The sequence below is a fragment of the Arvicanthis niloticus genome, chromosome 26 (assembly GCF_011762505.2).
Source record: "Arvicanthis niloticus isolate mArvNil1 chromosome 26, mArvNil1.pat.X, whole genome shotgun sequence".
In the NCBI taxonomy this organism is placed as follows: Eukaryota; Metazoa; Chordata; class Mammalia; order Rodentia; family Muridae; genus Arvicanthis; species Arvicanthis niloticus.
In genome coordinates this window covers 20,217,157-20,243,904 of record NC_133434.1, presented here as the reverse complement: position 1 = coordinate 20,243,904, position 26,748 = coordinate 20,217,157, and the positions used below count along the sequence as shown (strand labels likewise).

General features: G+C 41.2%; 1 protein-coding gene across 2 annotated transcripts; it reads left to right on the top strand.

Moving 5' to 3' along the window:
- The first annotated feature begins 3,160 nt into the window (after positions 1-3,160).
- Fdx1 (ferredoxin 1) lies at positions 3,161-22,455 on the top strand. 2 transcript variants are annotated; one of them, XM_076925184.1, is made up of 4 exons: positions 3,161-3,477; positions 8,688-8,830; positions 16,965-17,094; positions 22,117-22,455. In XM_076925184.1, the coding sequence occupies exons 1-4, from the start codon at positions 3,281-3,283 to the stop codon at positions 22,229-22,231; spliced, it is 585 nt and encodes a 194-aa protein (XP_076781299.1). In that variant the 5' UTR covers positions 3,161-3,280; the 3' UTR covers positions 22,232-22,455. The 2 variants fall into 2 exon arrangements, with proteins under 2 accessions (XP_076781299.1, XP_076781300.1); XM_076925185.1 differs by having other exon boundaries at positions 3,164-3,477; positions 8,706-8,830.
- Positions 22,456-26,748: the final 4,293 nt, after the last annotated feature.

Genomic DNA, 26,748 nt, shown 5'->3' with positions numbered 1-26,748 from the left:
GCTATCTGTGTTATCTCTCCAGATTCCAAATTTTTATTAATTTTTTCTTAACAAATACACAAAACCATAAGTACTAATGAGATTTCATGCAGCACTTTTATACATGGACATGTGCAGACACATTTATACATAAATATAAATATGCATACTGTAACATTTAAGTCAGGCCTTGTATGCTGTTACATAGTGAGGTAGCTATAGATAACAATTTCCCACTGTACATTTCAAAAGCTAGATGGATTTTTATAGTCCTCATCATAAGAATGATAAATGTTTAAGGAGATATGTTAGGATGATTTACTTTTTAAAAAATATTTATATATGTGTGTGTTTTATCTGCTTGTATGTCTGCATACCAGAAGAGGGTACTGGATCACATGAAACTACATTTATAGACAGCTGCAAGCCACTATGTAGGTACTGGGAATTGAACTTGGGACTTCTGGAAGAGCAGCCAAAGAACAGCAGTGCTGTTCATCGCTATCTCTACAATCTTCAATTTAGGTTTATTTACTTTACTCTGTTCTTTATAATTTACTCAGTTGGTGTTGTTTTGTTATAATAACAAGAATATTAAAATACTAGTAAAAATGGAGGGGGTGGCACTTTATAGACAAGGTGATACATGGACAAAAGCAAGTCTGCAATGATTCCATGTTGCTTTATCTATGTCCACTGTTGGGAGCCGACTTTTAGCAGAAAGCAGCTATCAACTTTGCAGCCATCTCGAGCCATATACCCTGACAAGAGACTTGTTTTTCAACGGCCTACAACAGCTGAGCACACTCTGATAAACATCTTGTTTATCCCACATATCCTGTTTTGCTGTTTAGTGACCCCAGCTGCATGGTGCATGTGGTAAAGTGTCTTCAGTTGTGTTCCCCTGCTTGTGCTTAAAAATACTCAGGATTTCCTTGCAACAGGGGGAGACAGTAAGAGAGAGAGACAATAAGGAGACAATATAGGAGGAGACAATAAGAGAGAGAAGGAGGCAATAAGAGAGCGACAATAAATGAGAAACGAGACTTGGAATCACACCCTGTCTTGTCTCTATTCCTCAAGTCTCTTCATCCCCCACTCTCTCTCTTGCTAGACCCTGTTGTCTGATCCCCTCGGACCAGAGCACTTAGCCCCAAAGCGTGGGGCAGTGCAGACCTCAACAAAGTGGCACTCAGAACGGCTGTCAACAGTCCACAGCCACCGTGTTTTCCACTTTTTCTGGAGTTCTGCTGAATGTCCATGTCTTCAATCCTTAGTGTGACCTCACCCACCTTTCAAAGTCTTGAGAACAATTCCCATCCTTGATCTCTATGAAGATACTTCATGAATTCTAATGCAGACAGTGAGTTACCCGGAAACATCAGCTTACTCTTGAATGCCCAATTGAAGCCTTAATATATTGAACTATTAAGATAAAACTGTCAACTACCTTATATACACCCTAAAATGCAGAATAGTGTTCCTCAGGCAAAGCTTGTTCTTCTACAGGAGGACTAAGAAGGAATGCATGCATTGCCCAGTTCTCCTACGGTTGAATCCTCTGATGAATTTTGGGCTTAGGACTGAAAAACCACAAAAGCCTTCTCTTCAGAATTTTTTAACCCCTTTTAAACCTGAGTTTTAAACATTATTTTAGGTCAAAGACTTAGGTAATTATGTCTATACCCTGCAGGTTCAATATCCATATGGCTTCTAGAGAGACTTTATACAGGTATACAATATTTTTTAATATTCATTTTTTGAAAAGTCTTTATTTTCTTTGGGTGTGCACGTGTATTCAAGGGGCCAGAATGAGGCAGTTCCAGGCATGTAGGAGCTACCTGACTATGGGTGCTCAAAACTGAATTCTGGTTCTCTGGACACGCTGCAAGTGTTCTTAACACCTGGCATTTTTGCACCTCTTAAATGTTACTTTTTAAATATTTTTATTTAAAAATATGATTGTGTGGGTGTGTGCATGCCACATGTTAGTGGGCGCCTGTGGAGGCCTGAGGGCAGAGGATAACTGTGGAACTTTGGGTTACAGTTGGGGGCCAACTACAGTGGATGCTGGGGAACAAAATGAGATCTTCTACAAGTGCACGAAGTGCTCTCACTGCTGAGCCGTGTCTCCAGCCTCTGAGGAATACCCTTTCTCCTCCCAAATGTGTGTGTTTGCCTGAACCTACATATGTGCACCATGTGCATGCCGGATGTCAGAAGAGGCCAGGAGAGCATTTTTGATTGTCTGGAGCTGCAGTCACAGAAAGTTGTGAGCTGCTCTGTGGTTTCTGAGAAATGAACCCAGGCTCTCTGCAAGGGCAACAAGTATTCTTTACCTCCTAGCTATGTCTCCAACATCAGTTTGAATATTTAAGTAGTCTTTTACTGTCTTCAGTTTGTTTGCGACATGCGCTTCTGTCCTTCAGCGCCTTATCAGGAATGCTCAAGATGATGTATTTATTGCTCACAGTTTGTGACGCAGTTCTTTGCACTAACTCACCTAACCTCCACAGTGGCCCTGAGTGTGAGCTTATCCATGAGTCATGGAAACTCTTATCCTCCTAGAGTAATTTATCCAAGGTCTCTGATCAACACAGGACTTGGGTTTGGAGGTTGCATATCTGACCTCAAAAACTCTTTAAAAACTTACCAACAATGACAAAGTGCGGTTTACAAGTCGGCCTTCTAGTTTTGAAATCTGTTGAAATATTTATTTAAGAAAAGTTTCCTGTTAAGTTTCAGGGTTTTATATACTCACTTTATCAGTTCAGGCTGACCGTTATTACCTGCTTTCTTCAGCAGCCCTAAATAACAAATTATTGATTATGAGATGGTTGATGCTTTTACCTACGCATGCCTCTCTTCATAAAAATGCCTATTGGCATTTTAAAACTTTGTATAACTCTCCCGTGTAGGAAAGTTTGTCCTGTGTACGAAATACTTGGGTCCCTTTTGCTATAACTTGTATTCTAAAGTGTTGGAAACTGTGATTTGCTTTGTTTTGAGGGCCGATGGCAAAAGGCAGAAGTTAACCTGGTGGCTTTTTGGCCAGTCCTTGATGAGTAACTGCTCCAAGGCGCATAACAGACTGCAGAAGTTCAAGGTGAACTTTTAACCAGATCTCTGGAATCCTGCTCGGCCCCGCCCCGCGGAGGCGTGGCAGCGGCGGGGCGGGGCGCAGGCGCGGGTTATAGGACACGCAGGACGCTCGCGGGACTGGAGCCCTCGCGCAGCGGGACACGCGGGACCCTCGGCACTGCGCAGGACCCCGCGGGACCCGGAACCTTCCGACAGGGTTATGGCGGCCGCTCCGGGCGCCCGACTCCTCCGCGCCGCCTGCGCCTCGGTTCCTTTCCGTGGCCTGGACCGCCGTCGGCTGCTGGTGTGCGGGACCCGAGTGGGACCTGCCGTCCCTCAGTGGACCCTGAGCCCCCGCGTGCGTGCAGAGGCCGGACCTGGCCGGCCGCTGAGCGTGTCTGCGCGCTCGCGGAGCAGGTGAGGCGCGGCGGCGTCCCGCGGCCTACGTTTCCGCCCGCTGCTCCCTTCCGCCTCGCCTCCCGGTTGCTGGCCTCGCGCCGGAGATCTCTTCCCGTGACGCGAGCCTTCCGGGCCTGGCTCCGGCGGTGTAGGGCGCTGGCTTCGGGGCTTCCTCAGTGGGTTGTCGTTGTCGACCTCGGGGTTGTGGTTGCTTTGTGTTGGCCCTTCTTGCTGACTTCAGGTAGGAGGTTAGGAGCGACTGCCTTGTGGGAGTGGTAGGATAGGGTTTACACCCGCACCGGCTTAACTTCCCTCCCTGTTGACCTAGGATGACAGTGTAGCCCTTAGAGGATGATGTAAGGGATAAATGACTCCGTGCAGGTAACGTTGCTTGTGCAACTGATTGAAAGTGAGGGCTCAGTAGGCAGCAGCCTCTTAGCAACAGTTCTGGGGGTCATAGTGTAGAGAATTCTGTGGTAAATGTTGAGACAGAGATGAGACCTTTCCCCCTTCCCGTCCCCCCTTCCCCCCACCATAGGCACAGTCCCCTTAGGTTTACTAAAGATAAAATTTACTTATATGAAACATGAGTGGTTTTGGTCTGGAAACACAAATTAAGGTTTCCCTGGATTGTATGTTACTCTGTGGAAGAACTTAGCTCAACTTCTGTAGTCACAGCCCCAAAGAAAGTTACAAATCAGTGTACTTGCCAAATATATTGCTGGGACACCAAGTGGACCACAGGGTTTTAAAGCCAACGTACATATATAGTGTTTGGATTGGAAGCCGACGGTCTGTTAGAATAACACATTCCAAACTTCTTTACCTGGTAAACATGAAACTCAGCAGTAGTGTCTGGTGATACATGGCCATTAAGGGCCTTAACCCAAAGTGAATTTGACTGTTTCTAGATCTGTGGCAATCATCTCTTCACAACCACAAGTTTGTGTCTGGTGTATCAGTCTGAAGAATATTCAGCACAGATACGGCTTTTTAGAAAACTTCTGTTTGACTCCAGAGCAGAGTATAGCAAGAAAAGAGAATGTGTGTACATATGATTGTACATACATATAGATATTTTGCATGAAGCCACAGGGGAATTGTGAGGAGCATTCAGTCCTAGTTCTCCTGGCTTCTCCAACTATTCACCTATGAATGCCTTAATTTCTGTGGCAGATACTTTCTGGATTTAAGCTGTGACATATATTGAACATAATCATTATGGCTGCTATTTAAAGGAACACACGAGCTTTTGCAGATTGGCTCCCACGATTTTGTCATTAGGTTTTGGATGCTTTGCTTCTTGACATAGAGCTTCAAATAAGTTTTCCAGCTCTTCTTATCCAGACCTCTGCTGTTAACATAGCAGCTCCCAGTCATATGTGGTTATTGAACATTAAGATCAGTGAAGCTAAACAGTGCAAAGATAAAAATTTGCAATTTGATGACAAAGGGCTTTCACTGTACTTTTAAGACAATCCTGAGAAGTAGATAGGTGGGTGAGTGGGCATCAAGTTTTCATATTAAGTAGCTGGCAAAACCAGGCATAGACCTTGAGTAGGTTTTGTGCTGATAGCAGGTGACAATCTTTTTTTGGGTATTGCTGTGGCTGGAACCGGGGCCCTCTTGCATGTCAGGTGTGTGATGCACGGCAGTGCTACATACAGCTGGCAGCTCTTTAGTTCTTCTTTCACGAGTCATTTCAGAGAGCAAAGGTGATGAGGGAAGAAGGGAAGCACAGGCTGCCCCTTTCCCTTGCTAGTGTCCCAGGCTGGGTAGTGAAAGGGTAACAGCTGCTATACTTTACTGCAGCGATTCTCATCCTGAGGGTTGAGACCCCTTTGTGGGGTAAAATAACCCTTTCACAGAGGTGGCCTAAGACCATCGGAAAACACAGATATTTACAATTCGTAACAGTGGCAAAATTACAGTTATGAAGTAGCAACAAAAATAATTTTATGTTTGGGGGGAGGTCACCACAAGGAACTATATTAAAGAGGCATTAGGAAAGTTGAGAAACACTACTTCTCTCCATTAAGCCTGGGGTGACCTATTGGACTATGGCCTTGTTAATGTGTCTGCTGGGGTTGAGCAGAGCAAGTGTCTGTTTAATAATTGGTGAGTAAGGTTTAGAAGAATAACATTGCACTACTTGAAATTTTACCTAGTTCTTAGAAAGGGCTGTGTGTACGTGGCAGAGGCTGAGGTACAGTGGGAAGGTACAATTGACAGATCAGTCACTGCGAGTGGACAGAAGTTAACTCCAGTCAAATACAGGTGTTTAGTGTTTTAAGGAATAAAGTATTTCCATAAACTTCATATGTTTTAACTGTTTCTCTCAATTCATTAAATTAAAAATAGTTTATCCTAAGACTGTAGCTCAGAAGAGTGCTTTCGTAGTATGAGTGGAGCCCTGTTTGATCTCTGACACCACATAAATTGGATGTGGTGACATATACTTGTAATTCCAGCACTTGGGAGATGGAGGCAGGAGGATCAGAAGTTCAAGGCCATTCTGGGCTATTGGAGTATTGGAACTTAGCCTGAGATAAGTAGGAATCTGTAAAACAAACAAAATACTTTAATGCTTTAGTCAATAGAGTCACTACTCTGTTTTTTTACCTGCATGTAGGAATGGTTTCCGTGGTCACTTCTATACAAGTGCTGTTAGAAGCAAGACCAGAAGCTGGTTTTTTTTTTTTTTTTTTTTTTTTTTTTTTTCTGGCTCTTAGGTTCTCTGCTCTTTCACTTGAAGAATTACCATTCCAGTCTTGTTTGTGCTTCCTTCCTTGTCCTTAGTGACTCCATTACTAATCTTAGCATTTGTTAATTAGGGCTGCATCCCTTTAGTAGAATGTTTGCCAGCCTTCCTAATGCTGCAACCCTTTAATATAGTTCTTCATATTGTGGTGATCCCAACCATAAAATTATTTTTGTTGCTATTTTATAAGTTCCTACTATTATGAATCATAATATAAATATTTAATATGCGAAATATTTGCCATATCCCTGTGAAAGGGTCATTTCCACTCTGAAAGGGAAATCACTGCTTTAGTATGTAGTAGCTGTTGTAAATGTTATTAATTAACTCTATTAGTTCTTAATATGACCTAGCCAGCCCCCAGTAATCAAGACTGAGTCCCATGAACTTATTCAACCAGTTTAGCAGAATTACTGTCTAATTATCTCCAATCTATTTTTCTGCACTCTAGCCTGGCTAATTCCCAGCTGTGCTCCCCAAGTTACTTGCTGTTTGAGTCTTGCACGGGCTTCTTTTTTGCTCCATCAGCCTGACCTCAGGAGGTCAGGAGTCTTTTTTCTGGCTACATGCTCTCATGGTCCATCTCCTCTTCTTGTCTTCCTTCTCTTCTCCAATTCTCTTCCCTCTTGTCCTGAGAACCCCCCAGCCCAGTAACCCAAACCCTGCCTACCCCTGTTCTCCCCAGTAATTGGCTGTATCCAATTACTTTTATTTAACCAGGCAAGAAGATTGGCAAACGTTTCTATTTCTATAACATCATTTGGTGTGCATGAGAATGTGCTCGTTGGTCTGCAACCAGATCTAGGAGGCCAGGATTCAACATTTGAACACATACTCCCAACAAGTAACAGGTTCCTAGCAGCAAAAAGAACTTGAGCTTTAAATAAAAAACTCATGTTTGAACTCTACCATGGTTTAGTCATTTTGTACATTGTCAAACTGTAAGATAAATGTCTTGACAAGAGGCTAATGTTAAAGTGATTTGAAATTCTTTTGCTGTGATTTTAGCTCTTGTGTGTTCTAGAACAGCAATATTTAAGCCCCTGGCTTTGAGTAATTCCATAAACACCCTATTTTCTTTAGCTTAGGTTCCAGGCATTTGTCCATGTCTTATTTTTCTATTCATATTGCCATATGGGTTGGGGACAGTCCCATCTGGTTTTTCAAGTTTTAAAAGCCAAACAAATACGCATGCTCACGTGCACACACACTATGTAATCCAACTGCTCAAATCCTTGCCCCTTAAAACCTTTTTAAATTTGTGATTTTATAGATTCTCTTAGCCCTGAGGGCTATTGTCATTCTTAGTTTTACCTTGAAAAAAGAAAATAGCTGTTGGGTAGTTTATTGTCACAAACCCTCCAGTGTGAGTAAACTTGTTTTACATACAGAGCCTGTGCTGAGACTAAGGCAAAGAAGAGCGTTTCCCTGACTCTGTCTCTGGAGCTGTGCAAGAAAATTCTTTCCCTGTTTTTTGACAGTTCTGGGAATCCTGACATATGCTAGTGGCAAGTAAAAACACTTGTTTTTAAAGGCCTTTCCCACCACCAATGAAAAGAGTTTGTGGCATAGACCCTTTTTGAAGGAACATACATAAACATATTTTTATATCATTTTAGTTTTAAAAGTGTTAGAATTCATGCATGGTAGAGAGTGATGAAAATTTTCACTGATATTTTAAGACACGTTGCTATTGGGCCTTTCTAATCAGCAAGATCCTGTTATCCAGGGCCATTCGAACACAGCATTGTCCACATGGGAGTGGGGGGAGAGCTCATCTGACTTACTTGTGAAATGTAACGATTGGATCTGCGCTTCTGAAAGACATTTGTAACTCTGGAATTACTTATTCCTGGGTTTTAATTCTAGTGAGGTTGACTTTTATTGAGAAGGGGGTAATGGCATGGGGGTAGTGTGGTGATCAGATATGTGCTCAGTGTGCGTGAGGGTCTGAAGTTAATCTCGGGCGTGGAGACCAACCAGCATCACTGCTGCTATCATAACAAAGCTCAACAGATTTCTTGGTGGTATTGATTGCTGAGTGTTTCCACATACCTGTGCCTATGGGGAGACAGACTCTACATCCCCACCAGGTTACTGGGTCAGGAAGGCAGTTTTCATTTGTTTTAAGGTGATAGAGCTTGTCCTCCTAGGTGGGTGGATGGATAGACCCTCAGTTTACTGCCATCTTCTACATTTGTGCATTTGGCCTTGCAGATTAAGTAGTGATTTAATTTTTTCTTTGATTTGATACTGTTGTGTGAGTACATTGATGATGTATATGTGGCCACCCATGACACATATGGAAAGCTCAGATGACCACTTCTTGGAGCTGTTTCACTCTTCCCTTTACATGACTTCCAGGGATCCAACTTAGGTAGCCAAGCTTTTGTAGCCAGAGCCTTTATCCTCTGAACTATCTCCCTTGCCCTTAAGTTGTAGTTTGAAATTACTAAAACTGCTGAAGTGCTGCTTCCTTTCCCAGCTCAGAAGATAAGGTAACAGTCCACTTCAAGAACCGAGATGGAGAAACGCTAACGGCCAAGGGGAAAGTTGGTGACTCTCTGCTAGACGTTGTGATTGAGAATAGCCTAGATATCGATGGATTTGGTAAGTATTCCTGAAACTTCCCAGGTAACCTGAAGAAGTTACAGGTTTTGTTTTTGTTTTTTGATTTTAAACTATGACATTCTAAGGAAATATTATAAGTTAGGACATGTTACTTTTTTTATTTGTAAAGATTATTAGAGTACAGGCTGGAGAGATGGCTCGGTGATTAAAGCCACGTACTGCTTTTCCAGAGTTCTGTTCCCAGCATTGCCTCTGATTCCGGCTCCTGGGATCCTACATCCTCTTCTGTCTCTTCAGCACGCACACACATGGCATACACCCAGGCAGAGACATACTCACATATACACTAAAACAAACCAGATGGATAATGGAGTGACACCACCGGTTACTTCTGGAAGGGAACTTACATAGCCCCTTGGCTTAGAGGTCTGTCCTGGCCCATTGCCTACTGTGTACCTGTTTGCCGCAGGCCTGATCAGGTGAGAGATCAGGTGAGAGGAGTAAATACCATAGTGCAGAGCAGCTTCGAGTCATTATAATTTAATTTTAAATGCTATCGTATCTTCTCAGAACCAAAAATGTATTCTAAAAAAAGGTGTTATGTAGAAAGTTTTTGTTTCTATACTTCTGACCATGTTGTTAAATCATGTACAAAGCTGGCGTTCCCACCCCTCCAAGTTACACCTTGGGCGAGCACTGGCTGTGCCTAATTGGTTCTTTTCTGAGGGTTCCTTGACTCGTTGCCGTTTTTTGTCACCTGGGAAATACAGATTTTTGGGCCCTGGAAGTCTAGCCAGAAATATTTTACTTATTTGTTATTTGGTTTGCGTATGCACACATGTGCATATTTTTACATGTGGACTTGCTTGTACCATATGACATGTGTGAAGGTCAGAGGACAACTTGTTGGACTCAGTTCTTTTTTCTTCCATGTGGGTCCTGAGGACCAAATTTAGCTTCTTAGGTTTGGTGGCAAGCGCCTTTACCAGACGAGCTGTTTGCCAGCCCAGCAGTGTGTAACAGGCTGCTCCCATGATTTGGGAGGCTCATACTAGATTTGAAGAGCACTAGTGTAGAGCAAGGCTCCTTATGTCATTCCACTTGTAATTCCTTGTTGTTCAAGACATTTTATACAGCCGTGGGTGCACAGTTTATAGTTACACAGACCAGACGTTTACTGATAATAAACTATAAGTTTATTTTAAAATCAAGTAAATGCATTTTTTATATAAAGAACTAAATCTTCTTATTTCATTTATTTTTTATTAGGAGGGGGTGTTTTAAGAGGTCTGTCTGCATAGCCTTGGATGTCCTGCTGGTTTCGAACTCATAGAGCCAACTGCCTCTACCTCTCAAGTGCTGGGATTAAAGCCTGGCAGTGCCGCTTCAGGGCATGGTTCACTTCCCACTTTAAGAACTGTTGTTAGTTCTTTTATCTCCATTCCTCATGTATTAAGTCTGCCTCCATGTTAATGCTTGTTGCAGTTTTTCTTGTTAGAAGCAGCATCCCTGTCCTTAGTAAATTTTAAAAAGCTGTTTCCACAGGGGTCATAGGCATGTGCTACCAAGCCCACTAAACGGCACTTTGAATTAAACTTTGCTGAAGTATTCTTTCACAGTGGGCTCTTGTAAGTGTCCTGAACAGTAATTGAAACTGGACTCTGGGGTCAGACAGATATGGTTCTCAAACCAACATTGTCACCTGAGACCTGGGCTACTGGAACTTCTTTGTGCCCGTTTTTATGCTCTGGAGAATACAGGCAATAACAGTTCTGCCCTCACTGTATTATTCAGGATACACCGGTGAAGGACTGTCATGTGCTAAGTTTGGCAAGAGCAGTAGTGTTTGTGGCATTTTAGTTTGGTCTATTCTCTGAAGCATTCTTGGAAAGCAGCAGCCCTGTACTTTCTAGTGTTGGTAAAAACTCTCTGTGTGGCTATGGAAGGCAGCCTGGGTCTGAAGTACTCAGAGATGTTCCATTCCCAGAATATTGTTATTGTTTTCCTGCTTTCAGTCTCTTGAAGAGCTCAGTCGAGGGAGTTCCTTGATCCTTCTTGCAGGTTGCTTGTGGTGAGAACTTTGTCTGTAGAGTGTTCACATAAAATGATGAGCTTTGTCGGTTTGTGATAGCAGCTGGGGTGAGCAAGAGCCAGCTACACAATGAATGGAGGACCTGCGGGGTGAGATGCAGAGCAGGCTTTGAACTGCTCTGGGATCTGGACGACCCAGAGACTCTACTTCTGCTCTCGCATCTCTGGCTGACCGTGAGGTCTCTTGCAAGCAGGAGTGAAGACTAAGACACAAATGACTTGGCTGTTGAGGGATTCACCTAGTTACCTGAGCCTCTTGGCACCAGACATGTAAGCCTCTGGCCAGTCATTTAGCTGGCCAGATTCACACACAGGAATACAAGCTTTAGAGGATTTTTCTAGAACCATGACTGGAAAGCAGATAGCAGCAATGGCCACCAGTGAGCAGCAACTTAGCAAAGCTGGAGACGGGGAGTTCCTATTCCCTGAATTTTCCCATGGTGGTATCTGCAGTGTGCACAGAAAAAGACATTCAAGACACATAAAGAGCAATATAAGGCCCTTATTTGGAAAAATAAACAAAAAGATTTCAACATAAATTAATAAGGAGACCCAGGTGTTAGATTTATTAGACACCTTTTTGTTGTTGTTATTTTTGAACAGGGTTTCTTTCTGTAGCCCCATCTGTCCTGGAACTAGTCAGAAATGTTGGACCAGCTTTAAAAACTGTATGGCAGTGTTCTTTGGCTGTTCTAGAACTCTGTGAACATGCAAAAGCAACTGTTTTCCAGCCCTAAATGTTCTCAAGTTAGATGAAAGCTGTAACCAGGCAGGGCTATTTTTGTCATTTTCTCTGTGGATTCAATTTCACTTTTAGGAAGAGACTGTTGTCCTGGGCAATTTACTACAGAGATGTTTCTAACAGAAAAGATTAACAGAAACAAATGCTCATCAAAGAGAACTGACATATAGCCATAGACTATAAGGCTGTACAGTTGTATAAGACAATTCTAGAAGAGTTAAGAATTAAACATCAGAAGGGAGTTGTTTTGTTACAAAAGTCCTTCTACTGTATTTGTTATTTTTCTGTTGCTGTGATAAAACACCTGACCTACTGTATCCCTTCTGGCCTTGAAATTATGTATCTGAGGCCAGCCTTGAACTCCTGATCTTCCTTCTTCATCTCTGAGTGCATGAGTCACCGTGCCTGATATTTTGTCATGCTGGAGAGTAACCCTAAAGTGTCATGTGTGCTAGGCAAGCCCTCCGCATTCCAGCTCCAGTGTATTGGCTTCAAACTAGCATCTTAGAGAAGTTAATCAATTTAAAAAAAAGCAGAAAAATACATCTTTTGCAGGGGTTTTACTTTGAAATATTTATTTTATAAAGTGTTAGTATATAATTAAATACATACTGTGAATTAAAGTTAAAATAGTGTTTTCCCCTAACCCCTTTTTAGTGTGGTTGAGTAGGGTTTTCTGCCTAGGCTTTTTTTCTACTCTGCCACTCAATCTGTGACGTTGGGTTAGGGCCCTAACTCCTTCCTATCTTGTTCTCTCTCCAATAGAATGGGGCTAATATTAGCATTTACTCCATATGGTTGCTATGAGGATGAAATGAGTTAATCCAAGGGTGTCAGGATATTTTCTGTTGTGATATAACTCCCTCGAGCAAAAGTGACTTACGGAAGAAGGAGTTTATCTTGGTTTGCATATGGTTCCATATAGAAAGTTTATAATAATGAGGGAGACATGGCAGCAGGTGGTCTTGGCAGGAGGCTAACAGATCACATCTTCAACCACAGATCTGAAGGAGAGAGAGGGAACTGGAAGTGGTGGAGCTACAGATCAAAAGCCTCACCCAGTGACATGCTTCTTCAGCAAGGATGTACCTCCTAAAGGTTTCCATGACCTCCCCTGAAATAGCAGCACCTACTAAGTGGCCCACGTGGCTGACCAAGTCCGTAGTTTCTGCAGTATCTACCCATGTAATCTCATCCACTCTGTGACCATAAGCCCTTCCTAGATGCTGATAGAGATTAACTTTACATCTTTGATTCAGTTCTCTCCTCTGAGCTTGTAGATTCCACTCCCTACTTTATGTTTCTTTTTGGAAACCCCAAAGGTATTTAAAACTCAATTGTTGATTTTTTTAAAACATGTATTTATCTCCTCCACCACATGTGTATAATATTTGTGTGTGTGTAGGCACACACGTACATGGAGGGCTAGAGACAGGTTATAGGAGTTAGTTTTTTCTACCATGTGCATTGTGAGCATAAATCTCAAGTCATCAATGAACCTTGGCAACAGTTGTTCTTACCTGCTGAGCCATGTTGCTGGTAAAAGTCATGTTCTTAAAGCTGCCTTCACTCTTCCCCTAAAGCAGTCTTTCCTCCAGTATTTCCTGTATCCGTAATGAACCTATCCAGACACTGCAGGCTCAAACCTGAGCAGCGTTTGTTTTCCTGGTACATCCAGTCCATCAGCACCTCCTCTCTTAAGCCTCCAGAAGCTCCTTTGGGCTCCGTTGTATTTATCACTTGGCTCTGTGAAGCCACTGGACCTGGGAACTTGCTTCCAATATGAGCCCCAAAGCTGGGGTGATTGTCTGACATCAGCTGTATCAGTTCTCTGAGTAAAACCACAAAGGACTTGCCATTGCATTTAAGATTAAATCCACATTCCTCATTGGCCTAAAAGGCTACACATGCTGTGCTCTCCCCCACCTCTCATTGTTCTTCCTAGTGTAGCAATGCTGACCTCTTAAAAGCTTGAACTCATACCAAACCACCACCTTCAAGACTTCATATGTACTTTTCCCTCTGCCGAGGTACCATCTTCTCTCTCTCATCCCACAAATGCATATTTACTATTCTGTATCAGGTATCTTTGTATTCATCCCCTACAACAAACAGGAGAAACTCATAGCAGATGGCAACAAATGTTATGGAAGAAATGGCTGGATTCTGGGGTGTAAGGTACTGGGTTTAGGTACCCAAAAAAAAAAAATCTTCTTTTGTCTAACCACCCAGTCACCCAGTCTCCCAGTCTCTAGTGGAGTTTCTCTCCTTACTCCCAACCCATTATAAACTTGGATTGCTTGTAGCACCCACTCCGTGATGGTCTGTTTGTTGTTTGGTCTACCTCAGACCATGCTTTCTTAGCATTTACCACATTTCTGTGATACATTTATTCATTCCTATGTTCTTCCATTGGACTCTGGTGAGCGATACAGTCACTCTCAATTTATAACTTATTGTGTATGAGGGAATGAGGAAATAAGTGAATCAAATTCACAATTGTAAACTTGTGAAGCAATACAATACATACATATTCTTTCTACCAACTTGTATGTTAATAATAGATCAGCCTTTCAGTATTGTGTGTTTCAGTAATCTGCCACTTGGGGGCAGTTACATATCTGTGATTAATTGAACTAGCTTATCATTTCAAACTTTTTTCTTCTGTATTTTTTTGTATGCCTGTTTTATGACTAATTGAGATAAGAGATCCTAGTAACGTTTGTAGAAGTCTGTAGTTCTGCTTGCTGTTGTGCTCAGTGTTGTATTTATGTTATGCTAAGTCATCTTTTGAACAACATGTTTATACATAATTTCATATTTTCAATATGTAACCTCCAACATAGCTGTATTCTAGGTTTTGGTTAAGAAAGGGGTTAGGTTTGGGTGGTGGTCCATTTTATCTTATCAGCATCATAAGTGTACAGATGACCTTAATATAAGACTTTCATACAGTAGACATCCTATTAGCAACACTCAAATTTCATAAATGGAAAGTGAAAACTTCCCTACAGCTTCCTTTAGTGTCCCCTACCTTGTCTTCCTCTAAACTTCTTGACCTCCTTTTGGTTCTTAGTAACCGCCAGAGATCAATTACTGCTACTAATGTATGAGTGTAGGGCTATCAGTTGGGACATGGCCAGCCTACCAGTGTTGTCATGTCATCAAAAGAGAGTGACTCTCTGTCTCCCTCAGCCTGTAGTTCCTTTGCCAACAGAATCCTGCATCCATGCTGGAATTTTGACTGGCTTGATCCTGGGCAGGCAATCACAGCTGCTATGTATGCAACAGCTGTGCCATGTCCAGATGTCAGCATTTCACAGCTGTCCTCCTCATCAGCCAGTGCTTCACGCTCCCTCAGGCCCTCTTTCATCATGTTCCCTGAGCCTTATCTTTACTTACTTTGTCACTTTGACCAATTATGAGTCTTTGCATTAGCCATTACTGCAAAATCAAGCTGCTTCCACCAGAGTTGAGAACAACACCCATGGTTGTTGTTGTTATGGTTATAAACATGAATATTTAGAAGGCAGTTTGACAGCTTAACCAGTAAGTAAAACAACACTAAGTTTTCAGGGCCCATGATCTCTTGTCATGGACTTTTGACCAGATTTGCAGTACCAGGCATGAAATCCCTTCTGTGAAGCCAGCTCAAAATCCAGTCAGAAAGTTGTTGGTTACTCCATGACGTGACAGTCATGCCACTATTGCACCAATGGGCACATCTTGCCAATCAGGTTAGTATTGTAGCACGCAGGGTCTAGTGCTGGATGAAATCACTGATACAGTTTCCCTAGCAGCCAGAGACTCTCACCATTTCCAAATAATAATTATCACAACCTACCAGGTTTGTTGTCCATACATGTAATTTATTTATACTTATGATTCTTGTAACTCCTAGGTGAGGTTGGTTTAGTTACTATTAAGATAACTGAAGCATGGAAAGTAAAGAAGCCTACCATGACATAGTAACAGAAGAGGTGGAGAGTATGGCCCAGAGCTCAGATGCTCCTGAGCTTCCTTACTCGGCCCACCTAACGCTACCACTGCTTTAAAATGGCTTTACTAAAACTAACTTGTTTCTCTTCTCTCCTTTTTCTTTCTTTCTCTCTCTCTGTGTGTATGTGTGTGGTTATGTGTGTGTGGTTATATGTGTTCTGGTGCATGGTATGGAGTTTTCTTACCTTCTACCTTGTGGAGACAGGTATCCTTGTTTTTACTACTGTGTTGTGTACTTCAGGCTGTCTGGTAAAATTCCGAGAGATCTTTGTGTGTGTGTGTATGTGTGTGTACATATATGTGTGTGTATATATCAAATAATTGGTTTTATGGTTTGTTAAAATTGCACACTTGATTTCTGTACTTATTTTATTTGCCTGTGTATCTGTGGTCACATAAAAATTTCTCACTTGGAAGGGGGTTGTGGGTGGGAAAGTTTAGGAAGCCCTGACTTACGTGCTTAAGTTTCTTTGTGAGGATATTTCCAAATGAAGTCTGAAGCTGTTTCTCAGCAGATTCTGCCTTGATTTGGCTGGATGACATGATTTTGTTAGTTTCCTTTGTGAGGCACCTGAATCATAATTAAAAACTGAGTAAATAACTGTTAAATTAATGGTTTAAATTGAGCAAGGGTCTGGCAAGATGCTCAGCAAGTAAAGGCACTTGTCATCACATCTGATAACAAGAGTTTGGTCATTGAGACCCACATCATAGAAGGAGAGAACTAACTTTCACAAGTTCTTCTCTGACTCTCACGTTCACGCTGTAATATGCATGTGCACATGTGCATATACATACACAACACACAAATATAGAATAAATATAATCTAAATGTGGAACACAAATATTCACAGTATTTGAATCTGTGGTGTGTCTTAAAACATCTTGCTTTATTAAGCCCGATTATTTAGAGGATTGAAAGAAAAGAATAATTAAATTTATTTAGGTGAAGAGTAGTTGCATTCTCTTGTATAATGCAAGTCCTTATCGGCTGTTTTGAGCTCTCCAGACAAGGTGAATGATTATATATATCATTGCTATATGTATTTCAGGATACATCTTTATGTGTCTGTGTGTCTTAGTTATGAATGTGTATACATTTTAATAATTAGAATTGTATGGCCTTCATAGTCCCCTCACATCTGTTGAGAACCTTTGTGAAGTACTGTGAGTGAATTGAGACAGTATGTGAGGATGGGGGACCTATTCCTGACTCAGGATTATTCAGTATTCCAGCCCTTTTTAGGGTTGCAGCTGATTCTAAAACTTAGATGCATTTTGCAGTAGCCAGATGTGCACTGATGCAATGGATGGTATGTTCACCTTTGGCTGCTTTTGCAGGTGCGTGTGAGGGAACTTTGGCTTGCTCTACCTGTCATCTTATCTTTGAGGATCATATATATGAGAAGTTAGATGCCATTACTGATGAAGAGAATGACATGCTTGATCTGGCTTATGGACTAACAGACAGGTGAGTAGATTGTATTGGTTTTGTTTGAAGGACAGGATTATAACTATTGGTCAAGGTAGCTTCATGCTTTTGTGTGCTGAGATTACAGACATAAGGCACAAAACCTGACCTGTCAGGTAAGGTTTTAAAGCTGCTTCACTGTTATCAACAACCTGCAGAAGTCTGTGTTAATATTTCTTTGGGTCTAAGATCATACCATGAGTAGAAGTGCCCTTGTGAGTACAGAACAAGTCATGAAGTCTGAACGTCCTCTGGGGTGTTTCTCTTTCACTGTCCACACTTGGGCTTCTATGAAACTTCCCTTTTACAAGTTAAAGAATTAATTGATAGTAATATAATTTCTAAATCATAATATATCTTTTTCAGTCTGTTTATGCCAGGAATTAATATTTATCACAATTTAATAGGATAGAATTAAATGGAATGCTTTTTATAGTATTCTTGAAGGATAGATTTGATAATTAAACAAAATTATAGTGGCAATTTTTACCTGTTTGAGAGAATTGAGTTTTCAGAAAACTTAATATATAGTAGTGATTATGGTAAGGTGACTAGTTCTTTTTCTAAGTGTATATTAAAGAAATTAATCAGAGCTTATTAATTAGTAGGTAGAGTTTCTCTTAAACACAGCGAGCTCCACAATAGCAGGTGGCATTAGTGATAATATTTTTTTAATTATCCAGTCTCACAGTCAAGGAAGACTTCTCCTGGATTTACTGTTTTGAGGCATAATTAAGGAGGCTTATTACTTCCTGATAATGGGTTTTGTTTAACTATATTTTGCTACCTTAATGAATATTTTTCAAAACCTTTATTAGCTTATAACAATTCAATTTTACATGGTAAGGATAAATTTTAAGCAGTTACAGTGATACTAGTTTATTAATTTTGGTTTGTTCTTTTATAGTCCATCGCCCTATTTTTCATTCTGTTTAGTTTTCAGAGCTAAGGGCCTTGCACATGCTAGACAAAGTACCCTGTCAGTCACCTATTGTTGTAGCCTATAGTTCTTACTACCTTACTTTAAACTCCAGGCAGACCACGCTGCCAGCCCCCGCCCAGGGAATATTGGATCCACAAATGAAAAACACAGACACACACATGTACCTCAATTTCAACCTGCCTTATTGGCCCAATTGCTGGGTGCTTCTAATCTGCCTTAAACTGCCCTCAGCTTAGTTGTATTTCTAATCTGCCTGGGAAAGCAGCCTATGGCTGCTCCACTTGAGATCCCACATGGCTGGTCTCCTTTTCTTCCTCCAAAGCATGGCAAAATCTCCCTCTTTCTTCCTGTATCTCCTCACCTCCTCCTACAGAGGCCTGGAAGTCCCACCTCTTTCCTTCAGCCCAGCAATTGGTCCCTGGCATCTTTATTGATCTATCAAGAACCAATTGGGGAATAGGACTTTAGCATTAGAACCACCCCATACAGATTGCCTTTGTATTTTTCAAATGCTGATTTCTGTGAGGGCAGAGAGTTGAATGCAGACTGTACTTTGGTGTTGTTCACATAACTATGTCATATTTTGCAAACACTCCCTTTTTCATCTTCTGATTCATTGGCTTATTAAAAAGCCTATAACAAAGGCAGGAAGTAGGAGGTGGGACTTCTGGGAGGAGATAGGCTCTCAGGGACATAATTAGGCACAGGAGATTCACCACCAAGACATAAAGTAAGTCAGACCTGTGAAACTGAGGAGAGGTAACTAGCCATGTGCAGACATACAATAGTATAAACGGGTTAATTGAATTATGGACTAGTTGGGGAACAAGCCTGGCTTAAGGCCTAGGCATTAATTCATAAATAAATAAACCTCCACATCATTATTCAGGAACTGGGGCAGACACAGAAAAAAACCAAATGGTTACAAATGGCACCCCACGTTTGGTGCCAAATACTGTTTTTAACAAAATCTCAAATGTTTGGTTTTACCAGTAGAAGCCAACCAATGCTGGGATGAAAGCCTGCTATCTCAGAGAGGCAGAGAAAGCACCCAGCTGACCTTCTTCCACAGCTAATCCAAAAGGACAAACTCTCCTCCACACTGCCTTCAAATTGAATGTCCCTTCCTTTGACTTCCTGTGTGTCTCTCTGTCCATCATCCTGACTTCTTCTTACTCTTTATGGTTATTTCCTGTGTTTACTCCCTGTCAATTGGTTGCTTGCTCTGCCTCTTGACCTATGGTTGACTTTATTTAATCCTGTTTACAATAAACAGAAAGCTCTTAGATTAAAGATGTGTCCTAGTGCTGAGCCACACCACAACTAGAAACAAGCTTTTCCAGTAAACAACACAGTCTCAGGCTTCACGGTGTGATCAGATATCCTTCCACACAGCTCTGTCCCCTGCCTCACTTTGTCTTATGGAGGTGAGACTAATACATTTGGAAGAGACTGAGAACACCATACCTTTTTACATGCAAGCTCATTGTGTCGGCTGCCCTGACCCAGAGCTCTTTTCTGTCCTCATGTGTCCCATCACTATACCTGCAGTGATCTGCTGTGCCTCACTGACAGGTGCTTCACTTTGTAAATTCCTTATAGGGTAGCCTTGTCTCACTCATCTTATGAGCATGTGCAGTATCCAACAATCTCACTAAGGCTCCCAAGTCTAAAGTCTGTCTGGATCGCCTTTTACTTTTCTCTTGCAGATAGAGCTTGGTGCACAATTGGGTATTGTCAAGGCTATTTCTAGTTCTACAAAGAAGAATGACTGATGGGAGATGGGTTGTTTTTTTCTCCCATCATCAAAAGCTATGGTTAACCTGGCTTTCTCATTCTAGGACTCCCTAGTGGTGCCTCGCTATGTCTAAACTTATGTGTTACCCTGGCTACTTTTAAACTTCAATTCTCCATGTGAATTTTCTCCTTTCTCAAAGAAGGTGCTGGGGATTGAATTTGGGACTTTCGGACATGAGGCATATGTCTTGTCACCGAGCCACACCCTAGCCCATTGCTTGTCTTGTCAGCAAAAGTAAAGCACCGACCTCAGCTCAGATGCTCCTTTGAGCCTCTGTGTCTGTGCCAAGGCCTCACATGCTCTTCTCAAGTTATTCTGCCTCTTACAAATATTCAGTCTTCCTCACCCTTCAAAGTCTATTCTAGATACCACCTGTCCTGGACAGAAGTGTGGGTTTCTCCTCAGAGGGCTATTGTTTTTTCTGTGTGTGTGTCATTTGTCACAGTCTTATGTGTTAATTATCAGTGAGTTGTCTTGTCTGTCTGATTGAAAGTTCGCTTCATACTGCTGACATTGGCAATTAGTCTCTTCAGCAGCCCTACGAGCAAGCTTTTTATTCTCTATCTTGATGATCAAACTAGGAAATAATAGAAAGTTGCCTTTAACAATTCTATCAGTGCTGCTTTTGGACAATTGGCCTGCTTGGTTCTGGATCTTGTTCTTTCCTATGAATACCTCTTGTGCCCAACATATAACAGATGTCAATAAGAAAATATGGAACTGAACTTTCCATGTATCCCCACTAGTGTACAGCAGTGTACTGATGTTTAATGGAGTAATCATTGACATTTAGGAGTGCACCCATTGGCATTTAGTAGTAGAAAATTTTATTATTATGTATTCAATAAATGTTTGATGAATCTACTAATGAAGAAGTCAGTGCCTTCATAACATGCTTTGTCAAAGACTGGTCGTAAGATTAACTTTTTTTCAGAATTAGGAATTGTACTTCACACTGAGCTATATCCCAGCCCTGTATTTACTTTTTTTATTTTGAGACTGGATTGAATTTAAATCCAAGCTGGAATTTAACTTACTCATTAGCTCAGGCTTGCCCTCAACCTGCAGTCTTCTTGTTTCAGCCTCCTAAGTAACTGAGATGACAGGCTTGTGCTGCCAACCTGTACAAACTTTTTTGTACTTCTAAGAGAAAAGAAAAGTGCTGCTGATTAAAATATGCACTGTATTATCTTTTGATTTACTATATTGTGTGCGTTTGAAAAATTATTTACATATACCCATATATGTATAACTATTTGTTGAAAACAAAACATTCAAGGGAAGCATGATTTGTAGCAATCTGTGAAAGAAAGAAAGAAAGAAAGAAAGAAAGAAAGAAAGAAAGAAAGAAAGAAAGAAAGAAAGAAAGAAGAGAGAGAAAGAGAGAGAGAAAGAAAGAAAGAAAGAAGAAAGAAAGGAAGAACAGAATGAAGGGATGGTCTTTCTTCTTATAACAGATTAGAGTTGTGCATCTGCTGTATTCCCCCATTGCTGGTAATTTTAGTTTTATAATCCTTTTGGACTTACCTTGAAACGGTTAAAAAAGATAACACATTTGGAGTCAAGATACTTGTGCAGTTGGAACCACTGGTGTGTTAGAGCTGCCTCTTCATATCGTAGCAGTGACTTCAAGATGCCATTGGCTCTGAGATAGACCTTGATTTCCAAGATTTTAAAAATAAGGGTGAAATACATTCTTGTCTTTGATGGTTCGAGTTTGATCCTTGTTTTAAAGGCTTTTGTAGTTACTACTGTTTGAAGCACGATCACATATCCTAGCTCAGTCCCTTTTTACTTGCTGTGTAGCTGAGAATGGCCACGAACTCCTGACCTGCTTCATCTTTCAAGTGGTGGGATTAGAGGTACTTGCCACTATGCTTGCCTCTAGTCTATGATTTCATTTATCTAGGAGTTGAAGACTTGTTTCCTTAGCCTGCTAAGTCACTTCTTGTGTGTGCCTTCATGCCTTCTGGTTGGTTCTCTGCCTGTCAGTGATCCCACTAAATAGAAGTTTTGGTGGGTCCATTGGATGGCACACTAGAGCCTCATGAAGCTTTGGCCTAGCTGATTGTATGATGCTGTCCTGCTGCTGCCCTTTAGAGGGGATGACATCAGGTAGATGGCGTGGATGGTGCTGTCTGTTTCGGCCTAATGAAAACTTAAAAGATTAACAAATTCTCCAATTGCTTTAGGCAAGAAAGTCTAAAACTATCCTAAACAACTACAGGCTTGTGAACAATATGTATCCAATACTAAATGGAATCTCCTTCATTCCTTGCAGGTCACGGTTGGGCTGCCAAATTTGTCTGACCAAGGCTATGGACAATATGACTGTTCGTGTGCCTGAAGCAGTAGCAGATGTCCGACAGTCTGTTGACATGAGCAAGAATTCTTAAGCTACAATAAAAAGAAATATTTTCATTAAATTTTTACCTATTTTTATAATTATTTCTTAGTACAATTAAGTGATTATATGACAGAATATATATCTCAGTATGAGTAGCTGTGCTGTCTTAATTCAGTTTTGTAGTACTGAAAGTTTGCAGTTTTTATTTTGATTAAATTATTAAAATATCAGAAGACAGCTGATAAAATAAATTCCTTGTGTATTTTACCATGAGTGTGTTTGGTGATTTTAGCAAAACATTACTGTGTAATCTCATGTCTGCTCTTTTAAAAGGTAAGAGTATCATTGGGGCTGGAGAATTAGATTAGCAGTTAAGAGAACTGACTGTTCTTCCAGAGGACCCAGTTCACTTCTAATACCTTTGTGGTGCCTATAATGGTCTGTGATCCCACTTCTGGCCCTGCATACATGTGGTCTGTAGACATACTAAGGGAAACATTTATACATAGGAAATAAAAATAAAATTTCAGGAAATTTAAAGACTTAACATCCTTGTTTCATGTGGATGGTAGAGCTCTATCTTGACCAGGATACGTCCAGAGATGTACTGGGACCCACATCTTCTGACTGACTGATGTTCAGAATGAAACTGGAGAAATTAACTGAGGTTGGCAAAATAAGAGGCAGTGTGCATGGTGGGGAGAGGTGTATATAACCACAGACAGAGCCGTGTGATAGAGGACATCATGTGACCTCTCAGCACAGATACAAGGCTATCTAAAACTGGCAGTGGCTGACACAGCCTACTGGGACTGCAGCTGTTCCTTTACTTTATGGTAATGGCATTTTTATATCATTAGCACTAAAAACTTCTGTTCATATTGTCCATTGGGTACATGGGCATATTCAGAAACTTCACTTGGAGATAAAGGAGACAGAGAGTTAACCCCATTCAGGAAAACTCTTGATCCATTTCTGGAATTCTTTAGTTGCCTTAACTCATGAATAATTTCCCTTTCCTTGAAGTTTGCCTGTAATACATTGTCTCAAATCCCATGCTACCCATCCCTCTCAGCACTTGTCTCTGCCTTTTTGTGTTATAAGAAATCCTTTCCCTCAGTTCCTTACCTTGTCTTGTATTTATTCTTTGATGATGATAAGAACCTGGAAATTCTGGAAAGATGCCTCCATTTGCCCTGTCTTGGAGAACTGATTCCTCAACATTCATCCATAGATAGCATTACTTATGGCAGTATTTACATATAAATGTGTGTGGAAAAATACTTATTTGCTGAGAGGAACATTTAAATTTAAAGACAGTAAAACCTTCTAAAGAAGTATTTCAGAATTTTCCTTTAGTAAGTATGATCTGAACATAGATGTAATAACACTGACAGAATTGCTAAGCTAGGGGAATAAGCAGAATTAGATACCTTTATTGTCTCTATTCCAAGAGGAGTAATATTTCTTTGTAATCTTTTGTAAATAACATGTAAATTGTTGCCCATAACAGAATGACAGCCTGATGAATTACTTGTGTCTCCTCAGACACATTGTGATCAGGGTGTCACATTGCATAGCCAGCAGGCACTGGTTGGTTTCTCCTTATACACAATCTGCCCAACAGTGGGCCACAGGCCCAGAAACTAGAATGTATATTCAGCTCATACTGGTTGTGTATGGAAGATGTTTGACTCCTTACCTGAACCAAAAATTCTTCATTGTTCACAAAGGGGTTACATAGTGTGTTCTGGAATCAGATATGCTACCATGGCCACAGTGTGCTTTTTGTAATTAAAATACCATCTAATTTTGGGAAAACATAATAAACAAGTGGGGAGAAAAAAACATGAGCATAGTTTGCTTTAAGTACCCCACTGCAGCTTGTTCGTTTGTATAAATATGGATCAAGTGTAAAACTTAAACAGCATCATCGTGCTCTGCACCATGAATTCACAGATGAATAGATAGGCCATCTCAAGTCTCCCCCCACCCCCACTTGGAATGAACAAGGGAAAGGGGGACAAAAAGACTAAGAGCCCAGGCTATAGGCACTGGTGGCGAAATAGTGCTGTTGCTCATGTGAACCCACAGAGGCTGTGACTTACTGCACAAGACCTGGGTAAGATCAAGCCAGCCAAAATGCCAGCACTCACCAGGGAAGGAGTTAATGAAGGCTCACCTTTAGCTGAGAAGTTACTGACAATTGATGACTACTGGGAAGAGAATCAGTTTTCTTCAGAGACTTCAGAGTTCCTGAGATGCTATTTCACTTTGGTAGATGGTCCTACATCCATGCACATGCAGGCACACCAAGTGGGTTTGGGCTTTTACAAAACATTTTTTATTATTTTATGTATGTGAGTGTTTGCTTGCATGTAAATCTATGCACCATATGTACACAGTGTCCATGGAAGCCAAAGGAGGGAGTTGGATGCCCTGCAACTGTGAGCCACTAAGTGGGTACTGAGACTCAAACCAGGGTCCTCTGCAAGAGCAGCAAGTGCTCCTAACCACTGAGCCATCTCTCTAGCTCCTGGCTCATTGGGTTTGGAAAAAAGAGCTCATGAGGTTGGGAAGAAAATGTGGTAGGAGGGGAGGGGACTTACTGCAGGGGGTGGGGAGAGGTGAGGAGTGGGTTTGATCCAAACATGCATGTATGAAATTCTCAAAGAACAGAAAAAAGGATGATTAAAAGAAAGAAAATGGTAAAGGTTACAGTGTGTGTGTGTGTGTGTGTGTGTGTGTGTGTGTGTGTGTGTGTGTGTGTGTGAGAGAGAGAGAGAGAGAGAGAGAGAGAATGTAGCTTGAGCTACATTGATTAATTTGCTAAATGATTTTTTAAATTAGTGTGTAAATAGAGACTAGGAAGATCTTGAAGCATCTTGGTTTTGGTACTTAATGACCAGAATCCTTTCTGTATGGCGAATGTTACACTATGAAAATTCTTCAAAGAAATTTATTGATTAGCATCAGTATTCTTGTCCTGCACAGATCACCCAGAGCATTTAAGAGCGGCACACATTGTGGAATAAATTATTTCAAATTTCAAATTATAAAAGTTCAACAATGTGTGCTTGTATTAAGTCTAATCTTATTAGATGGGCATTAAATAGTTGGTATATATAAGGGTGAGTTTTCTAGTTCGAAGAAATAAACTTTCCAAATTTGAAACATGCGCATTATATGTTACTGTGTTTATTTCCCTGTTGTAAAAATAATTCCAAAAACATAATATTAAACAATTATCTTTTATTTCTTCTGATAGCGCCTGCGAGTCAGGAATTACAGCAGGGAGTGGGACCATGTGTCTACCACCCTGTTTTGGGGATCAATGCTGTAAAGTTGAGGTGCTGTATCCTTGCTTTCCTTTCTATTGCTCTAATAAAGCATTGTCCAAAAGCAACTTGGGAAAGAACGGGCTTATTTTATCTTAAACTTTACTGTCCGTCATGGAGGGAAGCATAGGCAAGAATTGAAGCAGAGACCATGGAGGGACTGTTTACTGATTTGTTCAGCTACTTTTCTTATGCAGCCCACGCCCTCCTGCCTTGGGAATGGACTATTTACAGTGGGCTAGGCTTTTAGCATCAACTAGCAGGTACAAAAATATGTGTGCTGCCCCCTGCCTGCCCATCCCCACAGGCCAATCTGATGAAAGCAATTCTTCAATTGAGTGTCCTTGCACCACTGACTCAACAAAAATTAACCAGCCATGGTAGAGTCATCTGTGGATGACTGGGTGTCAGGTAGGGGCCAGCCAGGGCTTCGGCAGTGTGGGGTGGCTGGAACACCCATAGTGTTGGCATGGCTTCCTTACAAAGTAGTGGCTGCATTCTAAGGCCAGGCACACTGCAAGTGGCACACACTCCAGGCAGAGATAATGGACTTTGAAGCAAACAGCATTGTAAGCTTTTTAAGAGAAACTACTTGTTCACTTAGCATTATATTTTGAAATAGCTTGTGTTGACTGTATTATGATGGTTTGTTTCTTTAGCACATACCAGTTTTGTTCTTGACTACTGATTAAAAGGGAGTAACTATGGGCTCCCTTCAGTGCTGTGTAAAAGCAAGTTTTCTTTTTTTAAGTAATTTTGCATCTTCAGACAAGTGTCTTCCTTTGGTGGAGTACTCTATAATTGTTGGCTGTGTGCTAGTACTTAATGTTATATTTAAATTTCACAGATAAATCTACAACCTGCAATTACAAAAGTGTTGCGGCCCGAGCTGCCCCACGTTTGGGGGCCAAAAATGTTGAGAACCGCACTACCCCACATTTGGGGGCCAAAATGTCTCGGACCATTCTGTCAATGTTGGGACCCGCACTGCCAAAAGCCTTGGTGGCTAAGTTGTTAGAGCCCGCACTGCCCCAAGCTGCTCCAGTCTGTGGGTCAGGGTTCAGCAAGAGAGAGAGTGAGGATGGACGCGAAGAATGGAGACCAGACAGAGTGTGATTCAATAGCATTTATTCTTCAGTCTCTCTTCTTCTCTCTAAGTCCCAAGTCTTGAGTTCCTAGTCCCTAGTCCCTAGTTCCTAGTCCCTAGTCCCTAGTCCCTAGTGCCTCC